The sequence below is a fragment of the Fusarium graminearum genome, chromosome 2, assembly GCF_000240135.3.
Source record: "Fusarium graminearum PH-1 chromosome 2, whole genome shotgun sequence".
NCBI lineage: Eukaryota > Fungi > Ascomycota > Sordariomycetes > Hypocreales > Nectriaceae > Fusarium > Fusarium graminearum.
In genome coordinates, this window is record NC_026475.1 from 1,320,307 (window position 1) to 1,342,937 (window position 22,631).

Sequence of the window (22,631 nt, forward strand, 5' to 3'; positions counted from 1 at the left end):
AGGATATCTGACAACTGTTTTCTCGCGAAGTTTTCGTCAGGTATGTTTTTCTCCGCCCGCCTTCCTTCTCCCGCTTTGTTTTTGCCTGCGCATCTGTGAAACGTCTTCTTTTCCCCAGTCTAGATTTGCTTGCTGGCTTACTAAATGCCATCTATGACTTCGTGGTGGAAAGCCTATTGACGTTTACTTCTGTAGCGCACCTCTCCTATCTCCATCTCGCAAAGGCCTTCTTACCCCAACAACTCATCTTTTTTTACCGACAGTCACCTTCGAAGTAAGTCTTCTCCATCCTCTACGACCACTATTCATTTGTCTCAATATCATCCGAGCGGCCAATCTAATAACCAAGTCATAGTTCCGGACACAATGTCGGACCCCTGGGGAACTGGCGACATGTCTGACGCACTTCCTGCCACCAAGGAGGCCGATGCCTTCCCCACCACTGAGCAGAGCACCCAGGCTCAAAACGGTGACGCTCAGGTCGAGCCTCCCAAGGGCTATGATGCCTCCCGTGGTCGCTGGACCGAGCCCCAGGCATTTGACTACACTTCTCTGGCCGCTGGTAGTGACACCCAGACTTGGGGCTGCAGTGCCCGTGCCTACGCCTGGCAGGACGAGTATGGTGAAGTTGGCCCCAAATGCCCTGATCTCGAGCTCGAGCTTTTCGGCGAGCCTGACACTCGTCATGAACGAAAGGGGCTTGATTTTTCTCGGTAAGTTGCTGGGTCTCACCGTTTCTTGGACCATCTAATCATTTCCCAGAATCGAAAGCATCGAGGTCCAGCAGGAGGGACCGACCAAGATCGATCCTATCAGTTCCTTCAAGGATGGCGGTATTCATCCCGCTATGTTGGAGAACATCGAGCTTTGCGGATACGATGTTCCCACTCCTATCCAAAAGTTCACCATCCCGTCTATCCTCACTGGTCATGACGTTATCGGGATCGCTCAGACAGGTATGCATAGCCTTTACATATGTTGAATACAACTGACCCTATTATAGGATCTGGCAAGACAGCCGCTTACCTGATTCCCATTTTGAGCAAGCTCATGGGAAAGGCCAAGAAGCTGGCTGCCACTCGCCCAAACCCCATCACTTTCCGTCCCGGTATGGACGAAGTGACTGCTGAGCCTCTCGTTTTGATCGTCGTTCCGACTCGCGAGCTTGCGCTTCAAATCTTCAACGAGGCGCGTAAGCTATGCTATCGCACCATGCTGCGACCTGGTGTCGTGTATGGTGGTGTGCCTATCAGCGAGCAGATTTCACTCCTCAGCATGGGCTGTGACATTCTTGTCGGAACCCCTGGACGTCTTGTTGACTTCATTCAGCGACCTCGAAACCTCACCCTCCGCCGTCTGCGCTACATGGTCATTGATGAAGCTGATGAGCTTCTGAATGATGACTGGGCCGAGGAACTGAACCCGATCCTGTCGGGCGGCGGTAAGCATGACCGACAAAGACCATTAACTCGTGGCTGACCGATTCACAGAGCAGGATGAAGGAAACGTCAAGTTCAGCTTGTTTTCGGCTACCTTCCCGAAGGCCGCCCGTGACCTTGCCAAGAACTACCTGGCTGCTTCCCATGTCCGTTTCCGCGTTGGTCGTGCTGGTAGCACGACCGCCAACATCCGGCAGATTGTCCTCCAAGCTGAGGGTCATGAGAAGCGAGAGCTTCTGGTCGGTCTACTTGAGGAAATGCACGGCATTCGCACTATCATCTTTGTCAACAGCCGTCAGTCCGCAGACAACCTCGATGATTTCCTATTCAACATGAAGTTGCCGGTCACTTCCATGCACAGCGACCGTACTCAACAGGAGCGCGAGGCCGCTATGCGTGCCTTCCGATCGGGCAATGCACCTATCCTCATTGCCACTGGAGTCACTGCGCGTGGTATCGACGTCCAAAACGTCATGCATGTCATCAACTACGACCTGCCTTCTATTGAGTATGGCGGTATCGAGGAATACACTCACCGCATCGGTATGATAACATACCTTCCCAGTGTTCATTTACTAACTTAACTAGGCCGAACTGGCCGCATCGGACATCGAGGCGTGGCTACGTCCTTCTTTTCTGAGCGAGATGAACCACTTGGCAGCGTTCTCACCCGCACCCTCCTGGAGACTGACCAGGAAATTCCCGAGTTCTTGCAGCAGTACGTCCCTGAAGGCGATGCCCGCGCCAACCTCAAGTTCGAGGCTGATTCGGACTTCGATCCCAACGACTATGCTGGTGCTGGGGATGCTGGTGGCGATGCATGGGGAGCTGGTGATGGCGATGACACCGGCGGCGGTGATGCCTGGGGTGGTGATGGTGGTGGTGACACCGGTGACACCGGCGGTGGTGATGCCTGGAGTCGTGGTGGTGGCGATGCTTGGGGTGCTGCTCCTGCCCCTGTTGCCGTCGATGCTTGGTAAAATTTCGTGTTCCACGACAGCACAGGTAGTCAGCTACCAGTAGCTCGTCAGCTCTATTAGACCACAACACTCCCAGGCGAAAGGAATTGCAGCTCAGAGTTGGTTGTAGGCAAAAGATTGCTGAGGTACATGAGAAGTCTGACCATCTGGGTGCCACCTAGATTAGTAGATAGATAGCATCTCAACGAAAGACAAATTTGCCCTCAATGAAGTAAATCTACTTGTAAAACTCGCGATGCCATACTTTGAGAAATGGGCAATGTGCCTATCCAATCAGCCAGCATGTGAGAGGCTGTTATAAAAATTGCTAGGTGTAGAGCTGCTCGTGAGAGAACGAGCCCTGGCAGTTGGGAACAAGATAAGTGTTACGTGGACGGCACTGTACCGCCGCATTTCAGAAGGACTGAGCCACCTATTTGTTTGAGCTGGTATATGTTCTTTATTATTCAGTTCTGCTCACCACTCGCGAGATTATTCATCATCCGATTCACCGAATCTATGACCATGCATGGTCTTGTCCGGAGCCTTAGTTGTTTGATACAGCAGACATGTGCCCTAGGTTTCTATCTCGTCTCCAGCGTTTGCTATAGCCCTTCAGCTTACATGTTCTGGAGAATCTTACCAAGACCTTTGAGCTTCCTGATGGGGGCTCCATAGCCCAGCTCGACAACACCCTGGGTAAACTTCCAACTGTCAGACTGGCTCTTAATCGGGTACTGTACCGGAGGTGGGATGCTGGTGCGGACGCCCAACCAGCCGAAACGGTCCTCGCAGACAGCCTTTGCATTGCAAAGACCGCGCAGGCCTTCCTCGCCTGCAAAACGGCCATAACCAGAACCACCGACACCGCCAAAGGGCAGCTGGACAGCATAGTAGACAGCAAAATCATTGACAGCGACCATACCGGCACGGAGTCCCTTAACGATAGGCTGTACGTTGGGGTCACGCTCAGAGCCATGTACGGAGGCACCAAGGCCAAAGTTGGGTGCGTTGGCGATAGAGAGGATATCTTCAGGAGAAGAAGACTTTGCGCGAAGAAGGGTGAGAACGGGGGCAAAGCACTCGTTTTGTGCAATGCGCATTTCAGGGGTAACATCCGCGAGGAAGGTCGGTTGGAAGTAGTGACCGCTGGGATATTCAGGATGATCGTATCGCTTGCCGCCGGCGAGGAGACGGGCACCTTGAGAAACAGCTTCGGCAATGAGTTCCTCGAGGCGATCAAAGGAGGCGTCAGATATCATGGCACCAACATCAGCATCGGGGCCCAGTCGCAGAGCGTTGACACGGGGAGCAAGCATTTCTACAAGCTTGTCGTGGATAGCGCTAGGGGCAATGACTCTTTCGATGCCGATACAGTTCTGACCGGCAGCTTGGAAGGTTCCGCGAAGAATGACTTCGGCAATGCGCTTGAGGTCGCCAGAAGCGGAGTCCAGGACAATGAAAGGGTCCTTACCGCCGAGTTCAGCAACAACAGGGGTAAGACTTTTAGCTGCGCTTGCAGCAACATGATGGGCGACAGATTGCGATCCGATGAATGTGATGTGGCTAATACTAGGGTGGGAGGTGAGATGGCCAGCTGCTTGAGGCCAGCACACGATGGTCTGGACAAGCTGAGGATCGTGCCCGTGGGCGATGAGAGCGCCACGAGCAATGTTTGTAAAGTATTGGCTAGACCAGGCCGTCTGCTCAGAAACCTTAACAAGGATACCGTTGCCAGAAAAGAGGGCGCTGATGACGGGTCCAATGAAGTTGTGGAAAGGGTAGTTCCAGCTGACCAAGGCAGCAACAACACCAAGGGGCTCGTAGTGAACTGTGTTGCGCTTGTACATCATGAGAAAGTTGGTAGGACGGCGCGAAGGGCGCAATGCTTGTTCTCCGTGAGACAACGTCCACTTGAGCTTCTCGGCTGTAACAAGAATCTCTCCCAGCTGGGCGTCCACCATGGTTTTTCCACTGTCGAGGCAAGCAATCTTGACAATCTCCTCGGCATTGTCGAGGACGTGCTGCAGCAGCGAGCTAAGCACAGCACGGCGCTGGCCGAATGTAGTCTCGGCCCATGTCTTTTGTGCGGTGGCAGCAGCGGAAACGGCTCGGTCGATGGCGGCAGGTGTAGAAGGGTTGACGTTTCCTAGGAATTGGCCAGTCGCTGGGGCATAACATTGAACGGCTGAGCTACCAGAGACCTTGACAGAGGTGATATCGACGGTGGTGTGTGGCTCGGGGACCTTGGGCGAAGGAACGGTGTACTTTCGAGGACGGCTAGTAGCTGCTGAGATGGACGCTGCAGCTATGGCGTTGGTGATGCGGAGGATGAGAGTAGCGGCGATGATGGCGGCAACTGTTCCAGCGGCGGAAAGCGTAGATTGTCTTTAAGGAGTATATTAGCTTATTGGACGTGGTCAATGGCTGAATGGATTCAACGTACGAGATGTTGTGCTCAGCTGCCATCTCACTGCAGCGCCGCCAGACGGCAAGGAGCAGAGGTTCTTGATCCTCCATTGTATATTCAGGCACAATCGGTCTTGTTTACAAATGTAAAAAGATCCTAAACCACAGGAATTGGGCGCCTTCTTTATATCATGCCACAACTGGAGCCCACGCGAGGGTCATTTAAAGTGGGAGTAAGTCACCTTAGTACTAATAATTATTGACCATTGACTTTGGACATGCAGGTACGTACCTCTCAGGGACTTTGTGCAACCCGTTCCTGCCAAGCCTTAACCGATATAGCGTATTCGTACTCGCCCTTGAACCTCACTCACTCACACTGCTACGATATCACAAATCGAACCATTACTGCAACCGGTAATCTAGTAATTGAATTGCATATCGTCTTATTGATTTTCATGTCTGGTTTCCAAAACGGACAACCTGATTATATAACCGCTGCTTATTTACTGTCTCAGAACATCATCCGCTTCCCTCTCTTTCTCTTTCTGATTTGTATCGTTCCCTCTCTCTCAACTCATACCTGACTCCGCTTCTTCTCCTTTTCTCGATTCCGACCACGCAATAATGAAATATTCTTCGTCAGTGAATGATTTCGCTGCTCTCCAACTCTAAAGATGCTAAAAGAAAAAGAAAAAGAAAAAGGTGGAAAACTCTTCGGCGGAGGAAATAAGACTAAAAGTGATAGTACTGGGAGCCACCAGAAAACAGTTCATACAAAAAAAGCAAAACCCCCTTTTGCGTTTCCCCTTTATAACGCCCTGCGTATGTAAAGCAAACCTCCCAGTGTAAAGCGTGGGAAGATCAAGAAAAAAGAACTAATTCGACCTCGTTGCCTTCGTTGCGTGTTTCGGCGCGTAAACAAACAGACAAAGACCGGGGGGAGCAGCTGACAGATCGCTCATGCAGATCGTACGTGCGTCACTAGCCCCATGAAGGCCTGGGATATCAAAAGCAATAAAAGGCGAAGAGAAACAAAGCTCAGAAACTGAAAAGCAGATCCGTGTCGTCAGCCATGGTTGAGGGAGTGTGAATCATCATCCATCTCTTATATGTTGGCACTCTTAGTCAATGAAAGCCCTCTGAGGCGAGGATGGAAGCGTCCTGTCTGTGATTGACTCGACTCGATTCGTGATAACCGCGCTGCTGACGTAAAGTCGTTGCTGGCTTCGAAGCTGGGTCTGACACGATCCATCGAGGCCCGCATCCGATCATACGAAGGTCGGGCACGGTCTATCGACGGGCGACCTTGCATCGGTACATCCAGCGAAATGCGGTGCGCCGTATAATTAGTTGAGTCGCTACCATTTTGGCTATGCTGATTGTACGTTGTCGCTCTTGTTGCTGTTGAAGGGGGGTAAATCGGTCGTAGGTCCTCATCAACACTGCCGTATGCAACGTGTTTCGGCATCTTCTTGGACCTCCTGGAGCTCTTGGAAGACTTTGACTTATCGCTCTTCGTATCGGCAGTAGGTGGGTCATTTGTCTCGTCTGTTTTGTCAAGGTAGGCGAAGTTGCCCATCCTCTCCTGCTCGCGGATAATATCAACATCGTAAGGCCAGTAAACCTTCTGAAGGGCCTTGATAGCAAAGCGCGGGAAAAGACAGATGACAGGCACCAGGAAGAAACACGCCCAAAAAGTTGCCTCTCCATAGACTTGTGCGGCAGTACCGTAGAAGTACTGCGAAGAGGTAAAGGAGGTGTAGACTCCAGTCCAGAAGAAAATGAACACATCCGAGATGACAACAATAAGTACCATGAGCCAATCCCAGCGATAGGTGTTGATCAAGATGTACATGTTGATAGTGATAACGGCAGGGTGGGCGACATAGGTACCAAATCGAAGACGGTCCTCTAGACCAAGACCATTTCCAGTCAAGAAGGTGCCAGGCATGAAGAGCAGGTAGGGGATAAAGAAGACCATAATGGACTGGTAAATGCCATCGATCATGTAGAGCCTTGATTATGTTAGCGTGAAACAGTAGCATTGTTGCCGGAGCGTTACTTACCAGAACTTGAGCTGGGTCCACTCCAGTCGCTCAATACCGCGTCGGTAGAGCTGAGGAACAGCCAAAGACACTTTATCAGACACATCCTGATCCAGGACACCCATAATAGCGACAGGAATCGATGTGAAGAAGAGGTTGAACATGAGAATGTATGTGTAGTCAAACAAATAAGTCATGTCCATATCACAATAAATCTCATACCAAAAGATTGAGAAGGTCCACACCATGTTCTTGTAGAAGAAGTTGCTAATACTCTCAGCAAGACGGCGATAGGACCATCGACCATGTACAAGCACCAGTCTTGATAAGAACCGGAACTGAGCAATCGCGTAATCAGAAGACATGGCAGCCTGACGACCTTCGACACCGGCAATACCGACACCAACGTCGGCCTCCTGAATCATGGCGACATCGTTGGCACCATCACCAATAGAGAGAGTCATAACATCGAGACCGTTCTTGACCATGGCTACCACAGCAGCTTTTTGGGCAGGACTGACACGGCAACACAGAACTGATTTGCACTGCTTGCAGAGTAGAAGGAATTTCTGTTTCAAGCGGTCGTTGAGTACCCATCGGAGAGTAAAACCATCAATGACCAGTCCGTGTGTTGGTGCCGGTGGTTCGTGGTTCTTTTTAGCAAGAGCGAGATCGTGGTCGCTACCAGTGATACCAAAGATTTGGAGATTGTCATCGAGAAGTTTTTCTGCCATTTCAAAGAAAGCCTCGTCGGTAATTTCGCCGGACTCGTCCTCGTCCACCTTCAAATGAATCAATTCCATGTCGTTATTAAGAAGATTGCATGAGAAACCGATGTTGATGGCGGTCTCAACCTTATCACCTGTAAGAACCCAGAGCTTGATACCAGCATTACCCAGGAGAGCAATTGTGTCGGGGACTCCATCTTGGAGACGATCCTCAATAGCTGTACCACCGACGAGGTAAAGATCTTGTTCGATCAGCTCGGCCACGGTTTCCAGCTTCTCTTCTCGTTCCTCTAATGCGGAGGCGGCTGCATCATGTTCCTTCTTCCAGACTCGGTAATCGTGCTCTGTAACCTCCTTCCAGGCGATGCAGAGTGTTCGGAGACCTTCACGAGCAAACATCTCAAGGTGCTCCGCGGTGGTCTTTCTGAGCTCTTTCTGCTCCCCACGCTTGAGACGGGAGTAGATAATACTGTCCGCACCCTTGCAGAAGAGGATAATTCGACCATCGGGCATCCTCACGATAGAACTCATTCGCTTTCGACTGGAGTTGAATTCGATCGTGTTCAAAATCTGATAATGGCGGTCCTCGCCCATGACGTTTAGATTGATGCCTTCACCTGAGCTTCCCAAGACAGTAAACCCCATGTCGCGAGCGGTGGCGACCAAAGCTTCCTCATCGGGAGATTGCGCCTTGAAGATCATCTGTGGAATATCACCGTCCACCTTTTCAGCCATTACGGTATGGCAAAGAGCCAGGGCAAGCATGAAAAACTCGTTGGCTTCCTTCTGATCGGGGCCTGATTCGCCAGCCAAGTCGGATACAAAATCAGGGGCAATGAAAGTCAGAGATTCATCGTGTAGAAACGGGTTGTCGTGAATGTTACGCAGACCGGCTAACGCACGAACCTTTGCGTCAGCAATCTCAGCGCGAACCCGTTCGCCTTCTTTCTCAACATCAATACCAAGTCGCTTTTGCATTCCGGCTTGAGCTTCAGTGTAAGCCTCACCGTATGGCTGTCCGTTGATAGTCGCTTTCTTGAACTCCATGACGTTCTGTGTCAGAGTACCAGTCTTGTCGGAGAAAATGTATTCGATTTGGCCAACATCATCCGAGATGTTCCATGACTTAGGAATACATGGTTGATCAATTGGTTCGTAGTACATTTCCACGTCGTTGTAGATGAAGATTGCCTGCAAAGTGCGGACGATTTCTAGTGTGATGTAAAGCGAAATTGGAACCAAATTCTGAAACAGAATGATGGCGGCCCAGAATGTGATGAAACCGCTCATAGCTGGCTTTCCTCCAATAGAGCCAAAGTCAAAGAAATGGAGAGAGGCGTCGGTCTTCGCCCAGGCAACACCATTGATAATAGCAGCGAGTAAACACATGATGAGCAAAATGCCAAAGTTGCAGACAACGTTGAAGTTCATCTCCCTAGCGATACGGGCGCGCTTGCTAGGGGTTATGCCAGCATTCATCATAATCTTCGTGTCATGTCCTGTATAGATGACCACACCAACAATCCATTCAGTGTTCCTGAGGTTGCAGCCACGCAGTAAGAGATTGTCAATGGTGATAGGTTCAGTCATGTCCTCAGGTTCGTCGTCTAAGTACCCAGGCACTGATTGTTTCCATTTGATGGCACCATTGTACTTGTACAGATTAGGTTGAGGACCTTCGCTCTCGACCACGAACTCAGCGCGCTCGCAGTCTCTGGCGTGCTTCAGCGATCGACCGCAACGCACAGCCTGTCGAACCTTCAGATTGGTTTCGCCATCCAGATTCTTAGTTTCAACGTAACAAGCTCCGTCGGGGTCAGAGGTAGAGAGAATGATAACATCGGCGGGTAGTTCCTCATCGTTGTAGATGCGGACAAAATCGCCGACATTGAGACTTTTCCAAGTATCCTTCTGGAAACGAGCACCAGAGGCAGGGTGATGATAGTTGATAACGTCTGGTTTCATCTGCATCAGAGCAGTGGCGCGCTTCGCATCCTGCTCATCTGGCATCTCAAAACGGGCGTGTGGGGTAGCCTGGGGCGACGGTGATGGAACAGGGGTCATCTGTATGTCCTCTCGGGCAGACATGAAGGACTCCCGTCCAGTAAAAGGCGATGCGATAGACTGTCGCATAGACTGTCTAGTTCGTTGCGTCTCAACCGAGGCGCGGGGGCCGTCTTCCTCAGTCGATACAGCCTTGCGTTTCGCCCTTTCTTCCTTTGCTTTTTTGGACCAGATAGATTGAGTAGCACGCCAGATGGAACCAAAGAATTTGGAGTTTGCCTTTTTGAACTGGCGCCAAGTAGAAACGTCACCCTCCAAAACGTTGACGTTGTTCCAGTTTCGGAGTCGGTGCACCGGGGCATTGTTGAGCTCAATGTCGAGAACGGTTCGTCGGTAATCTTCGATGGCATCCTTGATAGCAGTGACTGCAATGATAAAGATCAAAGGCACGGCGTTGAGACCTGGGTTGACTCCACCAAAGATTGGGAAAATCTATACAAAAGGGTTAAGGGTTATTTAAAAGGCTACGGAAGAATCAGAAGAGATAGCAATACTTACGACCAGAATGACGAGAAACAAGAAAAAGATGTTTGCAACGTTGTGGAATTGGAACCACAAGTTCTTTGGAACGAACGATATAGGGGTGTATTTGGCTGTTCGGATCTTATTTCTCGTGTATGTTTGGCTTGGGGCGCCATTCTCATCTAAAAGTTCAGTTGGTAGAGGCTGGTTGAAGTACAAGGTCCTGTTTTCGTGCTCCTCATCCTCATCCTCGTTGTCGGGATTCGCTTCTGGCGATTGTCCGTCATCGCCGGCAGGGTCGGATCCGTCAGAAGGGGGGTTCTTTTCGTTGGAGCCTGTCTTCTTGTGTCCCATTCGATCGAGAATAGAGTTGCGCTTGTTGTTGCTACTGTTGACACTTTTCCTTTGGGTGGCCCAACGCGATCTTTGAGTAGCGCTCAAATGCTGAGAATCGTCAGGAGCAGCAAGATGACCGTCAGCGGATGTTGTTGTGGTCATGGTGAAGTCGCGGGCAGGCGCCCGATCGGCCCCTCGATGCCAGCCAGGTTGGGAGAAATGAGCGTAGTGGGATCAGTCGAGGCGGGATGCGGATGGTGCAATTCGGCACGATCAATATTATATGGCACGGTGTTGTGCGGTGCGGTGCGTTGCTGTGTCGAAGAGAATGGAGCAGGTGCAATTGAAGCAACACCAGCTGCTCGTCAAAAGGTTATTAATGGCGTCGACGGGTTGGTTGTTTTGGAAATAAACGGCGTCGCCAGGGCCGTTGGTAAGTCGTCAAGACGATGCAAGAAAGTGAGTGAAGCGGGAACGTGGAGAGTAAAGGTAAGATTGATGGTGACGAGATGTGAGAAGTCTGGATGGCTGGCTGGCTGGAAGTATGGTACCAGGGGAATTGTGTAAGCAATGTTAGGATCCCATGGAAAGAACGGGGCGGCGAGGGAAGGCAAGGCAAGCTAGCAAAGCAACCTAAGAAAGGGAAAAAAAAAAAGATACGGTGGACTTTGAAGGAGACCGCGCCCTGTCCGCCAGTTAGAGTGAGCAAACGCCAAAAAGTCTGAGACTCTAGCACTCGGGCTGGCAATGAAAGAGGACAATTCTGAGTGGTACCCGCTCGAGACAAGCACTGGGACTCGCTGGGTAGCGTTGCTGAAGGGGAAATGGGCAGTGGAGAGAGGGTGTCGGGGGGCGTGGGGCGCGGTGGGTGGGTGTGCGTGGGAGTCGTGCTCCCGACCCATCCGACGCGCTCATCTGCTCTGTCCGGAATGTACCCCTTAAGTACCCTGTCATCTCGTCCTGCTTTACCTTTATGCTCTCCGCTTGCATACAAATGGTTAGTGCATCGCAATGTGCTGTCTCGCACTCATGCTTACTGTACCTCACTTTACCGACTGCTTTGCAGTCTAACAGGACGGTACAGCCCTGCCAGAGGCAGTGTTGTAATCTATCCAGTCCAATCATATAGTTACCCTTCAGTCCGATCGTTTGTTCAGCCAAATATAGTGTTCATCAGTCATGTGTAACAAATACGACTGGACACGATCTATCGGCTTGGCCTGGACATCAATTTCCTACCTGGGGAACAGTTGTATCACTGATGGACAGTACAGCGATAAGTACATCCTACCTCTATACATACCAGTAGGGAATTAGGTTGCAAGAGTCCTTACCGGGCTACTAAACAGCCCGGTACCGTGCTATCCTCAACGGTATCCAAACTCATCGGTCGCGTCCGCTAACGCAGGCGCCACAGGTTTAACTCTATCTATCCCATCCTCCCTTCTTCTCTTGACTGTCTTCAGTCAATTCAATCATCATTCAACGTGACAACAGTCAGCCAGATCACGCCAATTCAAACCTCAGCCCTGGGAACCTAATAGGAGCCTCCCTCGGATGTCTGTTGCGGCATTGGCGGGCGCTACAGATCCCCGACGCTAACTAGGTCGAGTGTGCGTCTCTCTCAATCCAATTAGAAAAGACGGGAACATGCAATGGAACCTCGTCGTCCAGGGATCCGACTAGCAGGGTACCACAAAGACCATAGCAGTTAAATGCGCAACCACCAAGACGATGTTGATGGAAAATGTCTTGCGCAGCTGAAAGACCTCATCGATATATTCATGTCAGTCCAAGAGTTTTTGTTATCCAAGCGTCAGTCAGAAACTCGGTCCTATAAGAGTTTTGCTAGCAACTTCCTACTCTCCATTGCTGCCCACGCCTCCGGCTGGTATTTGCTGGCCCCCTTGAAGCATCAAGATACCCCTGGCAAAGGGGGAACCTATAATAGGACATGTCTAAATTTGCCAAGGAGCTTGTCAAGATTGTCTCTGAGCATGTGTTGCTTGTTTTTGCAAAGACTATTATAAGCGATCATAGTCTCCCAAGATCTCACCCATATCAGTAAATGGAAATCTCGGAGCAAGAGGTAGAAGTTGACGATCTTGGCTCCGTTACCTCCGTTTATCGACCCCGCTTACGGGCAGTGCACTCGTCCGCGGATGACCGTAGTCATAATTACCACCATAGACATCGATAGCGTGATGTGTATCTTGAAAGGCCATTCCGACAAGTCCGTAAGAGTTGAAGAATGTGGTTTTCAATCGACGTCGTCATCACGCTATCCTCATTCTATGTATGTATAATTCTCCTAGTCACTTAATAAGCCTGAGGAAGGCGGAGTTTGGTCGTATTTTTACCGCGTTGGTTAGTAACCCTTGACGGTCGGCCGTTAATACCAACTACGGCTTTACGGTAGCCCAACGGTGGGCAGGGCGGGCCATTTTCTAGGTTAGTAGTATACATTTACTTTACTTGCAAGTACATAGCAGCTGTAAGCGGTGACTGTGCAAATCTCCTAGCGAGTATCAGGCAGGGGACGGAGGTTGCGCAACGAAAACTGACATTAACCTCAGAACCAAGCACCAAGGGACCCGTTGCAGTTGACGCTCAGGGACAATGTTTCGAGACGGGGTCCTCCACTCTTTTGTTCTCTCCAACCTTGCGTGATGATCCTTCTGGGTTTCAGTCGCTTGGCGGCATCACGATCCGGCATCGTCCCGTCTGTTGTCGACATGCTATATAACTTGAGTGAGATCTGAGACTATGACTACTTGAGTGCTCTTGTTCAAGGTTGCTGGCCCTTGTTGGCCGCTTTGGACTAAGACCTGGCGAGAACAACGAAGAAGTAGGTTGATATGTAATTAGAACGCCAATGTCACTCCACATTTCGTGATGCTTAATTACATGGTAGGTCTGCATACAACGCAACAACAAGCTTCCTTTCAGATCTTCGCGTAACTGCCTCATTCAGAGAAACGACGCGACCCGGAAAAGTACAGTCTGTGTACCTCTTGGTAACACCTCCTCTTCATCAAAGCGTCCGTGATTTCATACTAGTTTTAACTTATGTTGAGTGTCATGCTCATGATTTCGTTGTCTACAACAATTACCAACTCTCTCTCCTTTACTTATACGAGGATTTTGATAGTGCCTTCCTCTCTTGGACGCCAAATGCAATGCTTCTAATTCTTCTCAGAGTTCCGTAGATCCCGTCAACACTGGTGTACTAGGTATGTATGTGCAGGGACTGGCTACTACATAGTAAGTAACTTCTGTGACGTCGGGTTCGCGGAGTTTAATTACGAGCGAGGGAAGCGCCACATCCTTTTTCTCCCGCGATTATTAGAAACCAAAAGTCTCGTGCCTCGGCCGGTCGCGGTCTGATTATACCGTAATCCGCCAACGGAGCTTACAAACATGCGATATGCAAACTAGAGCGGGGACTTTCACTTTTGTTCTCATTTTCATTCTCATTGACCTGTTCTCGTTCGACCCGGAGCGGCGAGGCCGTGGTATCTACGGATACCTGGTGAAGGCAACGGGCTATGGTCCACTTGGTATTAGATTGTAGGAAGGCACTAGTATCGACGTTTCATGATTTAGCCTGACTCGATGCTGGATTGATCAAGTCCGTTGATGCTATTTCCGCGTGTGCTACAACAGAGTTTTCGGGAACACGAAGACAAGCATTTTGTGCTTCTGTAGCGTTACATTCAAGACTCTTTGTGATATGCACATACCAACTGTACGTACATACACACTTCTCCTCTCATGGAACACGGGTACCTACAAGTAACAAGTAAAGAAAGATCCATACATTGTCCTCCCTTCCATATCCTGAATCTTTATGCATACCCAGGTACAGTACATAGTGATTCAGTGCTGCTCGGGAACTCTAGTGCCCTTTGCTTCCTGTTTCGTAAACTCCATAGGACCCTTGTTAGGGGTCTCCTCTCTTGGGCCTACGTACCTTTTGCAGGTCCAAATTTCCAGTCCATGACGAGACTGTCAGGGGTTAGGTAGGTAGTCAGAAATCACGACAACCAGATCGTCAAGCTCAACAGCCTATGTATTCTGAATCATCCATGGCACAATGGAGCATGAAACATGCCAGAAGTGATGGACATGATGATTTATTCTGAGTTTACTCCGCTAGGCTTGCAACGCTCAAGTACTGGGGTAGTTGAGTCGTCGTAAACACTGACTTAATCGACATTAAGCATTTTCCATGTTCTTTTTTTTTTCGTACATACTTCCAGGGATCCCAGGCTAGTAACGAGATCCATGGGCCCGTTAGATCCATCGTTAGGTACAGGTACTGATTGAACCCTCTATAATAATAAAAAAGAAGCGCTAAGTTACGCTTTGTCAGCCCCAAGTTGGTCAGCCCAATTAGGGTCCAGCAGATGAATCAGTGTCGTATTTTCGATACCATTGGAAAAGCGTCCTCAGAAAATAATAATAAAGAAAAAAAACAGTAGCATTATCAAACCAACTAACGTTGATTGATAATGAACCAAACGGCCATGTTAGGTCTATGGCCCACATGCAATACAAGCCAAGGTTGGAATGACAATAGACGCACGTAAGCTTCTTCAGGGATCAGAGACAGATCGCATACCAAATACAAGGATTCAACCCCAAATTTGGCGATGTACGAGCCTTTACCCGTACGGAGACTGCGCCATGATTTGTGCAGCAGTTCAGGAACAAGATGCCTGGAATGAACCGACGATCCTCCCTCTTAATCATTGTCTTCTCGGCAGATTTGGCAGTAAAACGCATAACCCCCTTTTTCGTAACCACGAAACGCGCATGCGTCAACGATAGATTAATTACCTACTACCTTAGTAGTCTACAGTGAGGCTTCACTAGGCTGGTCCCCCATGAACGCCGCGTATCTTGGGCACGAACCTCTGAGCTAAAAACAACAACATTACATAGGTACGTTTGTATCGTGATAAAGACCTGGTCAATGCTGTCGGCTATAAGACCAAGACCAACCAAGACGGGGATTCTTCTGGAAATTCTTGTTTCGAGAAAAGGGGCCATGAACCAAGCCAAGAACCCAAGACTACTAACTCGTTCCATTCTTTAGCCGCCTGCGCCACAGCCAGGGATGATTGAGTCGCTGTAGGGTGAGAGTGAGTGCCTGTCAATAGAGCAAGCGGCGTTAGATTCTCAAATATCTTTGGATAACTATGATCCCGATCAAAATGCAAAACATATATAGGCAGTACTGCTAATGTTTGTATTCATATGGATATCGACCAACATGGAAGATACTGAAGTCTGTTGTTCAGTGCTAGACAAAGAGATTGATAGCCACTTTAGCCACACACACATGATAATGTCTGCTGCCTACAGTTTGTTCCTCACCCTACACTGCCAAAACGCGTCTCAATCCAAACCAATTAACACGGTTGACATGGCAGCTCCTTTGTGACTGCTTCACAAACTCTACTCTTGCGGATAACTTTATCAGATCAAAGGCTCGCAACATTTATCTGATTATTGGCTGTTATATTTCCTTCGTCATCGAGACAGGGTTCAATATGTCACAGAATAGTAAAAATGGCAATATTATGAGCTTCTTCAAGCCCAAGACGAAATCACCGACACCAAAAGCCACCAAATCCTCAACACCAGATCCGCCATCTTCTCCAATGTTGCCTTCATCTCCGCTGGAACAAAAGGCGGCTACCCCTGTGAAGAAGAACTTATCGCCAACCCCGAAACGCGTGATTCAAGCCTCAGATGATGAAGATGACTTCGGAGCTTCGTCCGACGACTCACTTGAGGACATATCCACCATGATTGGGCGAGGCCGACCAGCAAAGGCGACTCAGTCTCCTGCCCGCAACCTATTTGCCACGCCAAAAGCAAAAAGAACAGCTGTCGAGTTTCGCACCTCTCCTTTGGCCATAATATCCAAGCACAAGTACGACCTTAAAGCGCTAGCTAAGGATGCTCGCCAGGACAACGCTATTACGGCAAGCTCGATGAGAGCGAAAGCTTTCTCAGATCTCGAAGACCAGGTAGATGTACAAATGACGACAGATAAGGCGTCACTGGATGCCATGGAGGGTATTGTCAAGAACAACACTGGCCAAGATGCACAGAAAGTCATGCGAGCAGTAAAAAGATCAGAAACTGGCCAGTCGGAACTTCGGTATTGCTTCTTCTCTCAAGACTACACCCTGCCTCCCCCCAATCCTCCCCCCAAGAAGTTCAACAAGGGTCACTGGAAACTGTTAACTAAGGGCGATCAGAAAACTCGCGAGCAGCATCTTGCATCCGGTGTGCCACTCACCCTTCTTCACCTGCAAGGAGGGTTACCGGAAGAGCTTTTCGACTGGATTTTGAACGACATATGTGCACAAAAATCATCTCTTGTCAGGCAAGAATATTGCAACCTGCTTAGTAATTGCACAGATCTAATCGAGCATTGTATCACGCCACAGCGACTGGAAGAGCTGCTGTATCGTTTTGGTGCCTCCTCTGAGCTTGGGCAACGGGACTCAGAGTTGGATGTATCAAAACCTGGCGTTGAGCCTTATGAAGGACGCGACTGGTCACCTTTGAGCTCCTTCTTATCACTTCTGGCAGCCATACCACCGTACATGTCCGAAGACTCTGTTGTCTACGCATCACAGGCGCTGCTGCGCATGTCGATGGACAGGTTTTTGATCTATGATATCGGTCTTCTGACTACCTACGAGATCACCATTAGCATTCTTTTGGAAGCCATTCCTCAGCCTCGCTGGGATACATTCGTAAGTCACGCGCTGAAACCGCATGGGAAACAGTTACTGACATTTGATCAGTGCTTCGAAACCTGTACACTATTACACACCTTGATCAAGGCACAGTGCATCAGGACGAATGCTCTGGCATGTCTACCCCTCAGTAAGGCGAGGGCCCATGAAATGAGAAGACGTCTCGCTGTTGTATTTCTGTTCGATGATCCAGCCTTGGGCCGCTGCCATCCCGATGATACAGTAACTATACGTGGAATCATCAAGAGACTAGACCGCAGTGACTTTTTCGTTGGGCCCAAAACAGACTTTGCCGAACTGCAAGCCAATATTATACTCCTCAACATCGCAGTAGATGATGGTTCATTCGCACCATCTGATGATCCAGAACACGAGAAACAATTCAATAAAGATATTGACGAGCTCGCAGTAAGGTTGCGAGAGATCTGGCGAAAGATTAACGACTCAGGGATGAAGCTTGCTCGTACGGAAGCAAAGAGTGTGATAGAATGGGTGGAGCAACGACTTGCACACTCTGTTCGCACTCGTCGGAAGGCTAAAAAGAGCATATTTGACCTTCCAGGCCAAAACCAGGATCTTTGTCTTCCGGAACAACAGAACTACATGAAGAACTTCCTGCGAAAAGCCCCAGAGACTACCTCAGTACAGGCGCCAAAGCAGCTAACATCAGACACAGAGGGCCTGAAAGAAACTCGTAACCCAGAGACTATTGTTGCCAAGTTCAAGTGAGGGCAAGGGGATCAACAGGACCAGTAGTCCAGAGGCCGATCATGCAATTCACTAGATGTAGTTTAATGATAAACAAGTCTTTGGAATGTAATCAATTCTACCACGGGCCAAGTTCCAAATCAGTCAAAACAGGTTAAACACGCGATACACGGCCTCTAAACTACAAAGCACAGACTGATCAACAATACGGGTCGCAGGTAGTTCAAGAGCCTCTTCAGCCATGCGCCCATTGAAGCTGGCTGATGTATGGACAGGCAGAGGCGCCCATACGGATATCTGGCGGTTGAGGGAGTTTAGTCGTTGAACTTGCGGTTGGGGTTCTTGCCGAATAGAGCCTCGCGCACCGCAGGCGCAGCAGACTCCTCCAGCAACTTCAATCTGGCCTCGAAGGTGTTGTCGATGTCAATCTTTCCGCTTCCGCTAATGATAAACACTCCACCGGCGCTGTATCCTTGTTAGCTATTATCCGTATTAATCGATTTGAGAAGCGCATCACATACATTCCCTCTGGAAGAGGATCATCCTCTTGAATCTTGGCTGTGATGTCCTTTCCAAGCTCCTTCTTGAAGTCCTTGGCGGCCTCCTCAATAGCCTTCTTGACAACGTCGTAGTCCTTCTTGCGCGCACGAACCTGAAGCTCAGGCTCGTTGAGAGCAAAGAAACCCTCTAGCAAGAGACCCTTGAGGGCCTTTTGGTACTTGGCCTTATCCTTGGCACCCTCGGCGAGCTTCTTCTGAGCCTCCTCGAAGATGTTATCGAGCATCTCCTGGCGGGAACCGAGAACTTTGAGTCGCGTCTTGTTGGAAACGGTAGAGCGGGTGATCTGTTGGGACATGGTGGCCTGCTTGAACTTCTTCTCGTATTGGCTGTCGATAGCGTCTGTCTCCTGGCGGACAAGCTTGGACTTCTCGATCTCGAACTCCTCATTGGCCTTGATCTCGATCTCGCGGGCTTTCTCCATGGCTTCCTGCTTGATGAACGCCGTCATCTTGCTGAGCTCATTGTTGACCTGTTTCGGGGCATCGCACGTTAGAAGACGGGACTGATGAGATAGACGACGGTTTGCGTCGTTTGAGCACGGGTAATGCGTACCTGCTGGTCGGATAGAGCGTGTTGCGACATGGTGGGCGGGTTTATTCGGATTAAACTAGGTTTGTTTATTCAAAGTACGAAGGGGTTCAGATCTTTTCAGGGTTGAGGATACGGTGATGAAAGGCTAGTGATGTCCTTTTTGGTGGTGAGGTCGAGGATGGACTATGATGGAGTTGGTAGCTGTGATGTGACGCCAGCCGCCTAATACCCAACCTACCAGCTCCGTCCTAGCTGCATCTTACTGTGCTCCAGCAGGGAACTGGAGCTTTGGGGGGTTTAGCCACAATGTCTCCCCACTGTTTAGAGTATGCATCACCGAGCAAGGCTCAATCATCGTCACTGACATCGACAAACATTGGAATCAGTTTAGTGGTTTAAACAGAGGTAGATGAAGTTGACTTCTGATTTTAAGAACTTCAGCATCGTTATCACAACGAAATGATATAACATTGAGGACTCACCTTCCGCTCTGATTCATATCGTGCCTGGATGAACATGCATTATGTAACTGCACTGCCACTGTGGCTAAACAGCTAGTCTCGTGTCGGCGCTACATGCCTCTCTACTCACGTCAGGTGTCCCACGCACGACTCGACCTTGTCCGCCTCCGACTTTCTTAACTATTGATTAGTTTGAAACCAGGACAAATCACATCGACATAAACATCTTTTTCTCTCCAAGCATCGCTTGGTTCTTCTTCTACAGGTTGCCTCCACAAAGCGGTACATAGATCTGGCCAGCGACAACCTCGACAGCCTCCCGTGCTACCTACCATTGGCGCTTTGACTACTCGTTCCTCTTGACCGTATCGAAACGATTACAACATCTACGGTTTCAGTCACACGAAGCGACCACTATATCGGGGGCATTGCCTATGCGACCTCTTAACAATCCGCTTCAACTCTCCCTTGCCAGATGACCCCGAGCCTGGCAAAGGCGCAATGGGGTTGCTTGGCGGCATCTCTTCTGGAGGAACCATAGCTGTACGTCGTCGCGTACATCATTTTCGCAATGAATAATGGTGCTAATACGATCTACTGTAGCTTGGAATTATCGTTGGATTATTATCAACCAGTGTCCAAAGTCTAGGTCTTACCTTACAACGAAAGTCGCATATACTCGAAGATGAAAAGGGCCCTCACGATGTTCGACGACCACCTTACCGAAGGAGGAGATGGCAGATCGGCATGGGAATGTTCATCGTTGCGAACCTTTTAGGAAGTAGTATTCAGATTTCGACGCTTCCACTACCCGTCCTTTCGACTTTGCAAGCTGCTGGCCTTGTCTTCAACTCGATATGCGCATCATTAATCTTAAGCGAACCTTTCACAAAATGGTCTTTCTCTGGCACCCTTCTTGTTACAACGGGCGCTGTCTTGATCGCGATCTTTGGGGCTATACCTTCTCCGGCGCACGACTTGAAGGAGCTGCTGGCGCTCATGGCGAGAAGGCCATACATCATTTGGATGATCCTCCAAGCGCTTTTCGTTCTCACGCTGGCAATTTCCATTGATCTCATAAACAGCATGTCGAGCCTATCTCACGATGCCCGATTCCGACTAGCCCGAGGCATTACATACGGTGTCATTAGCGGAGATCTCTCTGCTCATGCTCTTCTGTTTGCCAAGTCCTCCGTGGAGCTTGTCATCAAGACCGTTGCAGGACGTAACCAGTTCGTGCACTGGGAATCTTGGGCAATCGTAATGGCGCTTGTCACTTTGGCGCTCTGCCAGCTCTATTACTTACATCGGGGTCTGAAGCTGGTTTCAACATCCGTTCTTTATCCTTTGGTTTTCTGTGTTTACAATATCATTGCCATTTTAGATGGCTTGATATACTTTAACCAGACAAGCTTAATATCACCTCTCAGGGCATGCCTTATCGCTTTGGGAACAGTTATTTTGCTTTCGGGTGTGTTGGCGTTGTCATGGCGATTAAGCGACGAGCAACACACTCCTGGCGTTGGCCAATCATCTCTTGCGCCTGGCCTTGGACTTGTGGAAGATACTGAAGAGGAGGAATCTCTTCTCGGCTCAGATAATGCCGTCGCCGAAGAAGATTCGATTCAGCACACATATCAAACGTTTCCGCCCACGGCTGACGAAACACCATTGGTTCCTTCTCGCAAGAGAACCCCACGGTGGGCTGAGCGAGCAGAGATCTGGGGTGAGTTAGAGGATAGGGATGAGCCCACCACCCCGGGTAGCAGGCGGCGGTCTAGCACACTCCCCCGTCATACAGAGTCATCACCCTTGTTACCGACAAAGAGATCCCTCCCAAGTGGCCCGGGCGGAGACGAGTCGGGTCCCAGTACTGAATCGACCCCTCGAAGACTGACCCGAAGACGGCGGAAGAGCACAGGCTTCCCTGGCCTCGTTGCTCGTAAGCACCGGAGAAATAGAAGCTCCACGGAGACAGGCACGCTCAACAATATTCTCTCGCTCAGCTGGTTCAGAAATACAAGTCGACAACCGTCGCAAGCTAGCACCAGCGACGGCTTCCCTTGGGGCACCACATCACAACCGGGGGGTTCTGAAGTAAGAGGCGATGCAGCTGTATGAGCACGGAGTATTTGCCCAACTAGCATTTTGGAGTTGTAATAGGGGAAGGGAGGCGTTTTCTTGCGTAGAGTTTCTTTACGTCTGCTCTTGGTTATTATTCGTGGCAACAGTATCCATGGGTTGCAAACAGTCTTCTGTTATGTTCATATTATATACGTTTCTGGTGTTCGATGAATGCTATTGATGACAACAATGTTAATGTACTGTACAAACCCCCCAGATTATTATGCTCTATGCGTTCCTCAACACTGGTTAGAATCATAATTTGCCCTGGAGTAGTGGGCAATCGCCTTGGTAAGCCATGCTGAGCCGTGCTTTATGAGCAACACCATTATTCAAGAGCAAGTGTTTTGGGTCTTGTGTTTTGTCCATGCATAGAAAAATTCCATTATCTCTGTACTCTAGTCCTCGTAAACCTGGCCTGTGAACCCGTCTAGCGAATATTAGGTGGCCAGGCACTTGCAGTCGTATACATGAATGAGAAAAAAAACAGGACTACATTAACTCCAAAATACCTCCTTCCTGTACTCCAAAACCGCCAACTCCGCTCCCCTTTTCTTTCTTGTTTTAGCTATGAAGCCATGCATGGAGGTGGACGCGAACTCCAAAAACTCGAACTGAACAGATAGTGTGCCACAAGGTAAAAAGTGAGAATTTCTTGGGTGAAACCCTCACATTCATGGCATGCTGCTTTTATGTTTCCGCGTTGCAGTGCCCCAAAATCCTCCTTAGTAAAATACATAATGAAATAAACATGCATAAACCTGTGTAGTAACAAGTTTGCTGTATTGCCCAGTTGAACGAATTCGCAAATGGTAACATGATTAGGTTGATCCATGAGGGGGTATTTCCGAATATATGAGACAGAAGACCGAATCGCAATTAGAACATGATAAAACCCTCTAAATGCAGGCTTAGTCTATCAAACTCCTTCAGTCGAATGTCCAGGTCCCAGACCAGGTACAGTGCACCCGTTGGCGTGGTGGAGATATGCTGCTAGTGATACGATATTACATGACAGA

At 49.4% G+C, this 22,631-nt stretch overlaps 6 protein-coding genes across 6 annotated transcripts; 3 read left to right on the plus strand and 3 right to left on the minus strand.

Moving 5' to 3' along the window:
* Nucleotides 1-366: 366 nt before the first annotated feature.
* On the plus strand, nt 367-2,600 carry FGSG_08597 (uncharacterized protein; the record flags this gene model as incomplete). The annotated part of the gene is made up of 5 exons (XM_011321851.1): nt 367-713; nt 763-956; nt 1,004-1,441; nt 1,491-1,982; nt 2,028-2,600. 5 exons carry the CDS (start codon nt 367-369, stop codon nt 2,417-2,419), a joined length of 1,863 nt encoding a protein of 620 aa, XP_011320153.1. The 3' UTR covers nt 2,420-2,600.
* A 267-nt stretch (nt 2,601-2,867) lies between these two features.
* On the minus strand, nt 2,868-5,024 carry FGSG_08596 (uncharacterized protein). The gene is made up of 2 exons (XM_011321852.1): nt 4,845-5,024; nt 2,868-4,786 (listed from the first exon to the last, which is right to left on the minus strand). The coding sequence occupies exons 1-2, from the start codon at nt 4,916-4,918 to the stop codon at nt 3,019-3,021; spliced, it is 1,842 nt and encodes a 613-aa protein (XP_011320154.1). The 5' UTR covers nt 4,919-5,024; the 3' UTR covers nt 2,868-3,018.
* A 213-nt stretch (nt 5,025-5,237) lies between these two features.
* Nucleotides 5,238-10,933, minus strand: FGSG_08595 (uncharacterized protein). Its single transcript, XM_011321853.1, has 3 exons — nt 10,146-10,933; nt 6,877-10,079; nt 5,238-6,825 (listed from the first exon to the last, which is right to left on the minus strand). The coding sequence occupies exons 1-3, from the start codon at nt 10,605-10,607 to the stop codon at nt 5,916-5,918; spliced, it is 4,575 nt and encodes a 1,524-aa protein (XP_011320155.1). The 5' UTR covers nt 10,608-10,933; the 3' UTR covers nt 5,238-5,915.
* Nucleotides 10,934-16,003: 5,070 nt separating this feature from the next.
* On the plus strand, nt 16,004-17,956 carry FGSG_08594 (uncharacterized protein; the record flags this gene model as incomplete). The annotated part of the gene is made up of 2 exons (XM_011321854.1): nt 16,004-17,224; nt 17,276-17,956. The coding sequence occupies 2 exons, from the start codon at nt 16,004-16,006 to the stop codon at nt 17,954-17,956; spliced, it is 1,902 nt and encodes a 633-aa protein (XP_011320156.1).
* Nucleotides 17,957-18,038: 82 nt separating this feature from the next.
* Nucleotides 18,039-19,157, minus strand: FGSG_08593 (vacuolar ATP synthase subunit E). The gene is made up of 3 exons (XM_011321855.1): nt 19,049-19,157; nt 18,457-18,965; nt 18,039-18,400 (listed from the first exon to the last, which is right to left on the minus strand). The coding sequence occupies exons 1-3, from the start codon at nt 19,076-19,078 to the stop codon at nt 18,250-18,252; spliced, it is 690 nt and encodes a 229-aa protein (XP_011320157.1). The 5' UTR covers nt 19,079-19,157; the 3' UTR covers nt 18,039-18,249.
* An 832-nt stretch (nt 19,158-19,989) lies between these two features.
* FGSG_08592 (uncharacterized protein) lies at nt 19,990-21,865 on the plus strand (the record flags this gene model as incomplete). The annotated part of the gene is made up of 3 exons (XM_011321856.1): nt 19,990-20,031; nt 20,092-21,585; nt 21,830-21,865. The coding sequence occupies 3 exons, from the start codon at nt 19,990-19,992 to the stop codon at nt 21,863-21,865; spliced, it is 1,572 nt and encodes a 523-aa protein (XP_011320158.1).
* Between the last annotated feature and the right edge of the window lie 766 nt (nt 21,866-22,631).

What these genes read in the sequence shown, in the direction of transcription:
- FGSG_08596 (XM_011321852.1), bottom strand. Translation starts at nt 4,918, where the DNA reads ATGGAGGATCAAGAACCTCTGCTCCTTGCCGTCTGGCGGCGCTGCAGT. An exon ending in GCAGCTGAGCACAACATCTC is followed by an intron (nt 4,787 to 4,844) that starts GTACGTTGAATC and finishes TACTCCTTAAAG; the next exon opens with ACAATCTACGCTTTCCGCCG.
- FGSG_08593 (XM_011321855.1), bottom strand. Translation starts at nt 19,078, where the DNA reads ATGTCGCAACACGCTCTATCCGACCAGCAG. An exon ending in ACGCTCTATCCGACCAGCAG is followed by an intron (nt 18,966 to 19,048) that starts GTACGCATTACC and finishes GCCCCGAAACAG; the next exon opens with GTCAACAATGAGCTCAGCAA. An exon ending in GATCCTCTTCCAGAGGGAAT is followed by an intron (nt 18,401 to 18,456) that starts GTATGTGATGCG and finishes ACAAGGATACAG; the next exon opens with CGCCGGTGGAGTGTTTATCA.
- FGSG_08595 (XM_011321853.1), bottom strand. Translation starts at nt 10,607, where the DNA reads ATGACCACAACAACATCCGCTGACGGTCATCTTGCTGCTCCTGACGAT. An exon ending in TGTTTCTCGTCATTCTGGTC is followed by an intron (nt 10,080 to 10,145) that starts GTAAGTATTGCT and finishes CCTTTTGTATAG; the next exon opens with ATTTTCCCAATCTTTGGTGG. An exon ending in TGGACCCAGCTCAAGTTCTG is followed by an intron (nt 6,826 to 6,876) that starts GTAAGTAACGCT and finishes AACATAATCAAG; the next exon opens with GCTCTACATGATCGATGGCA.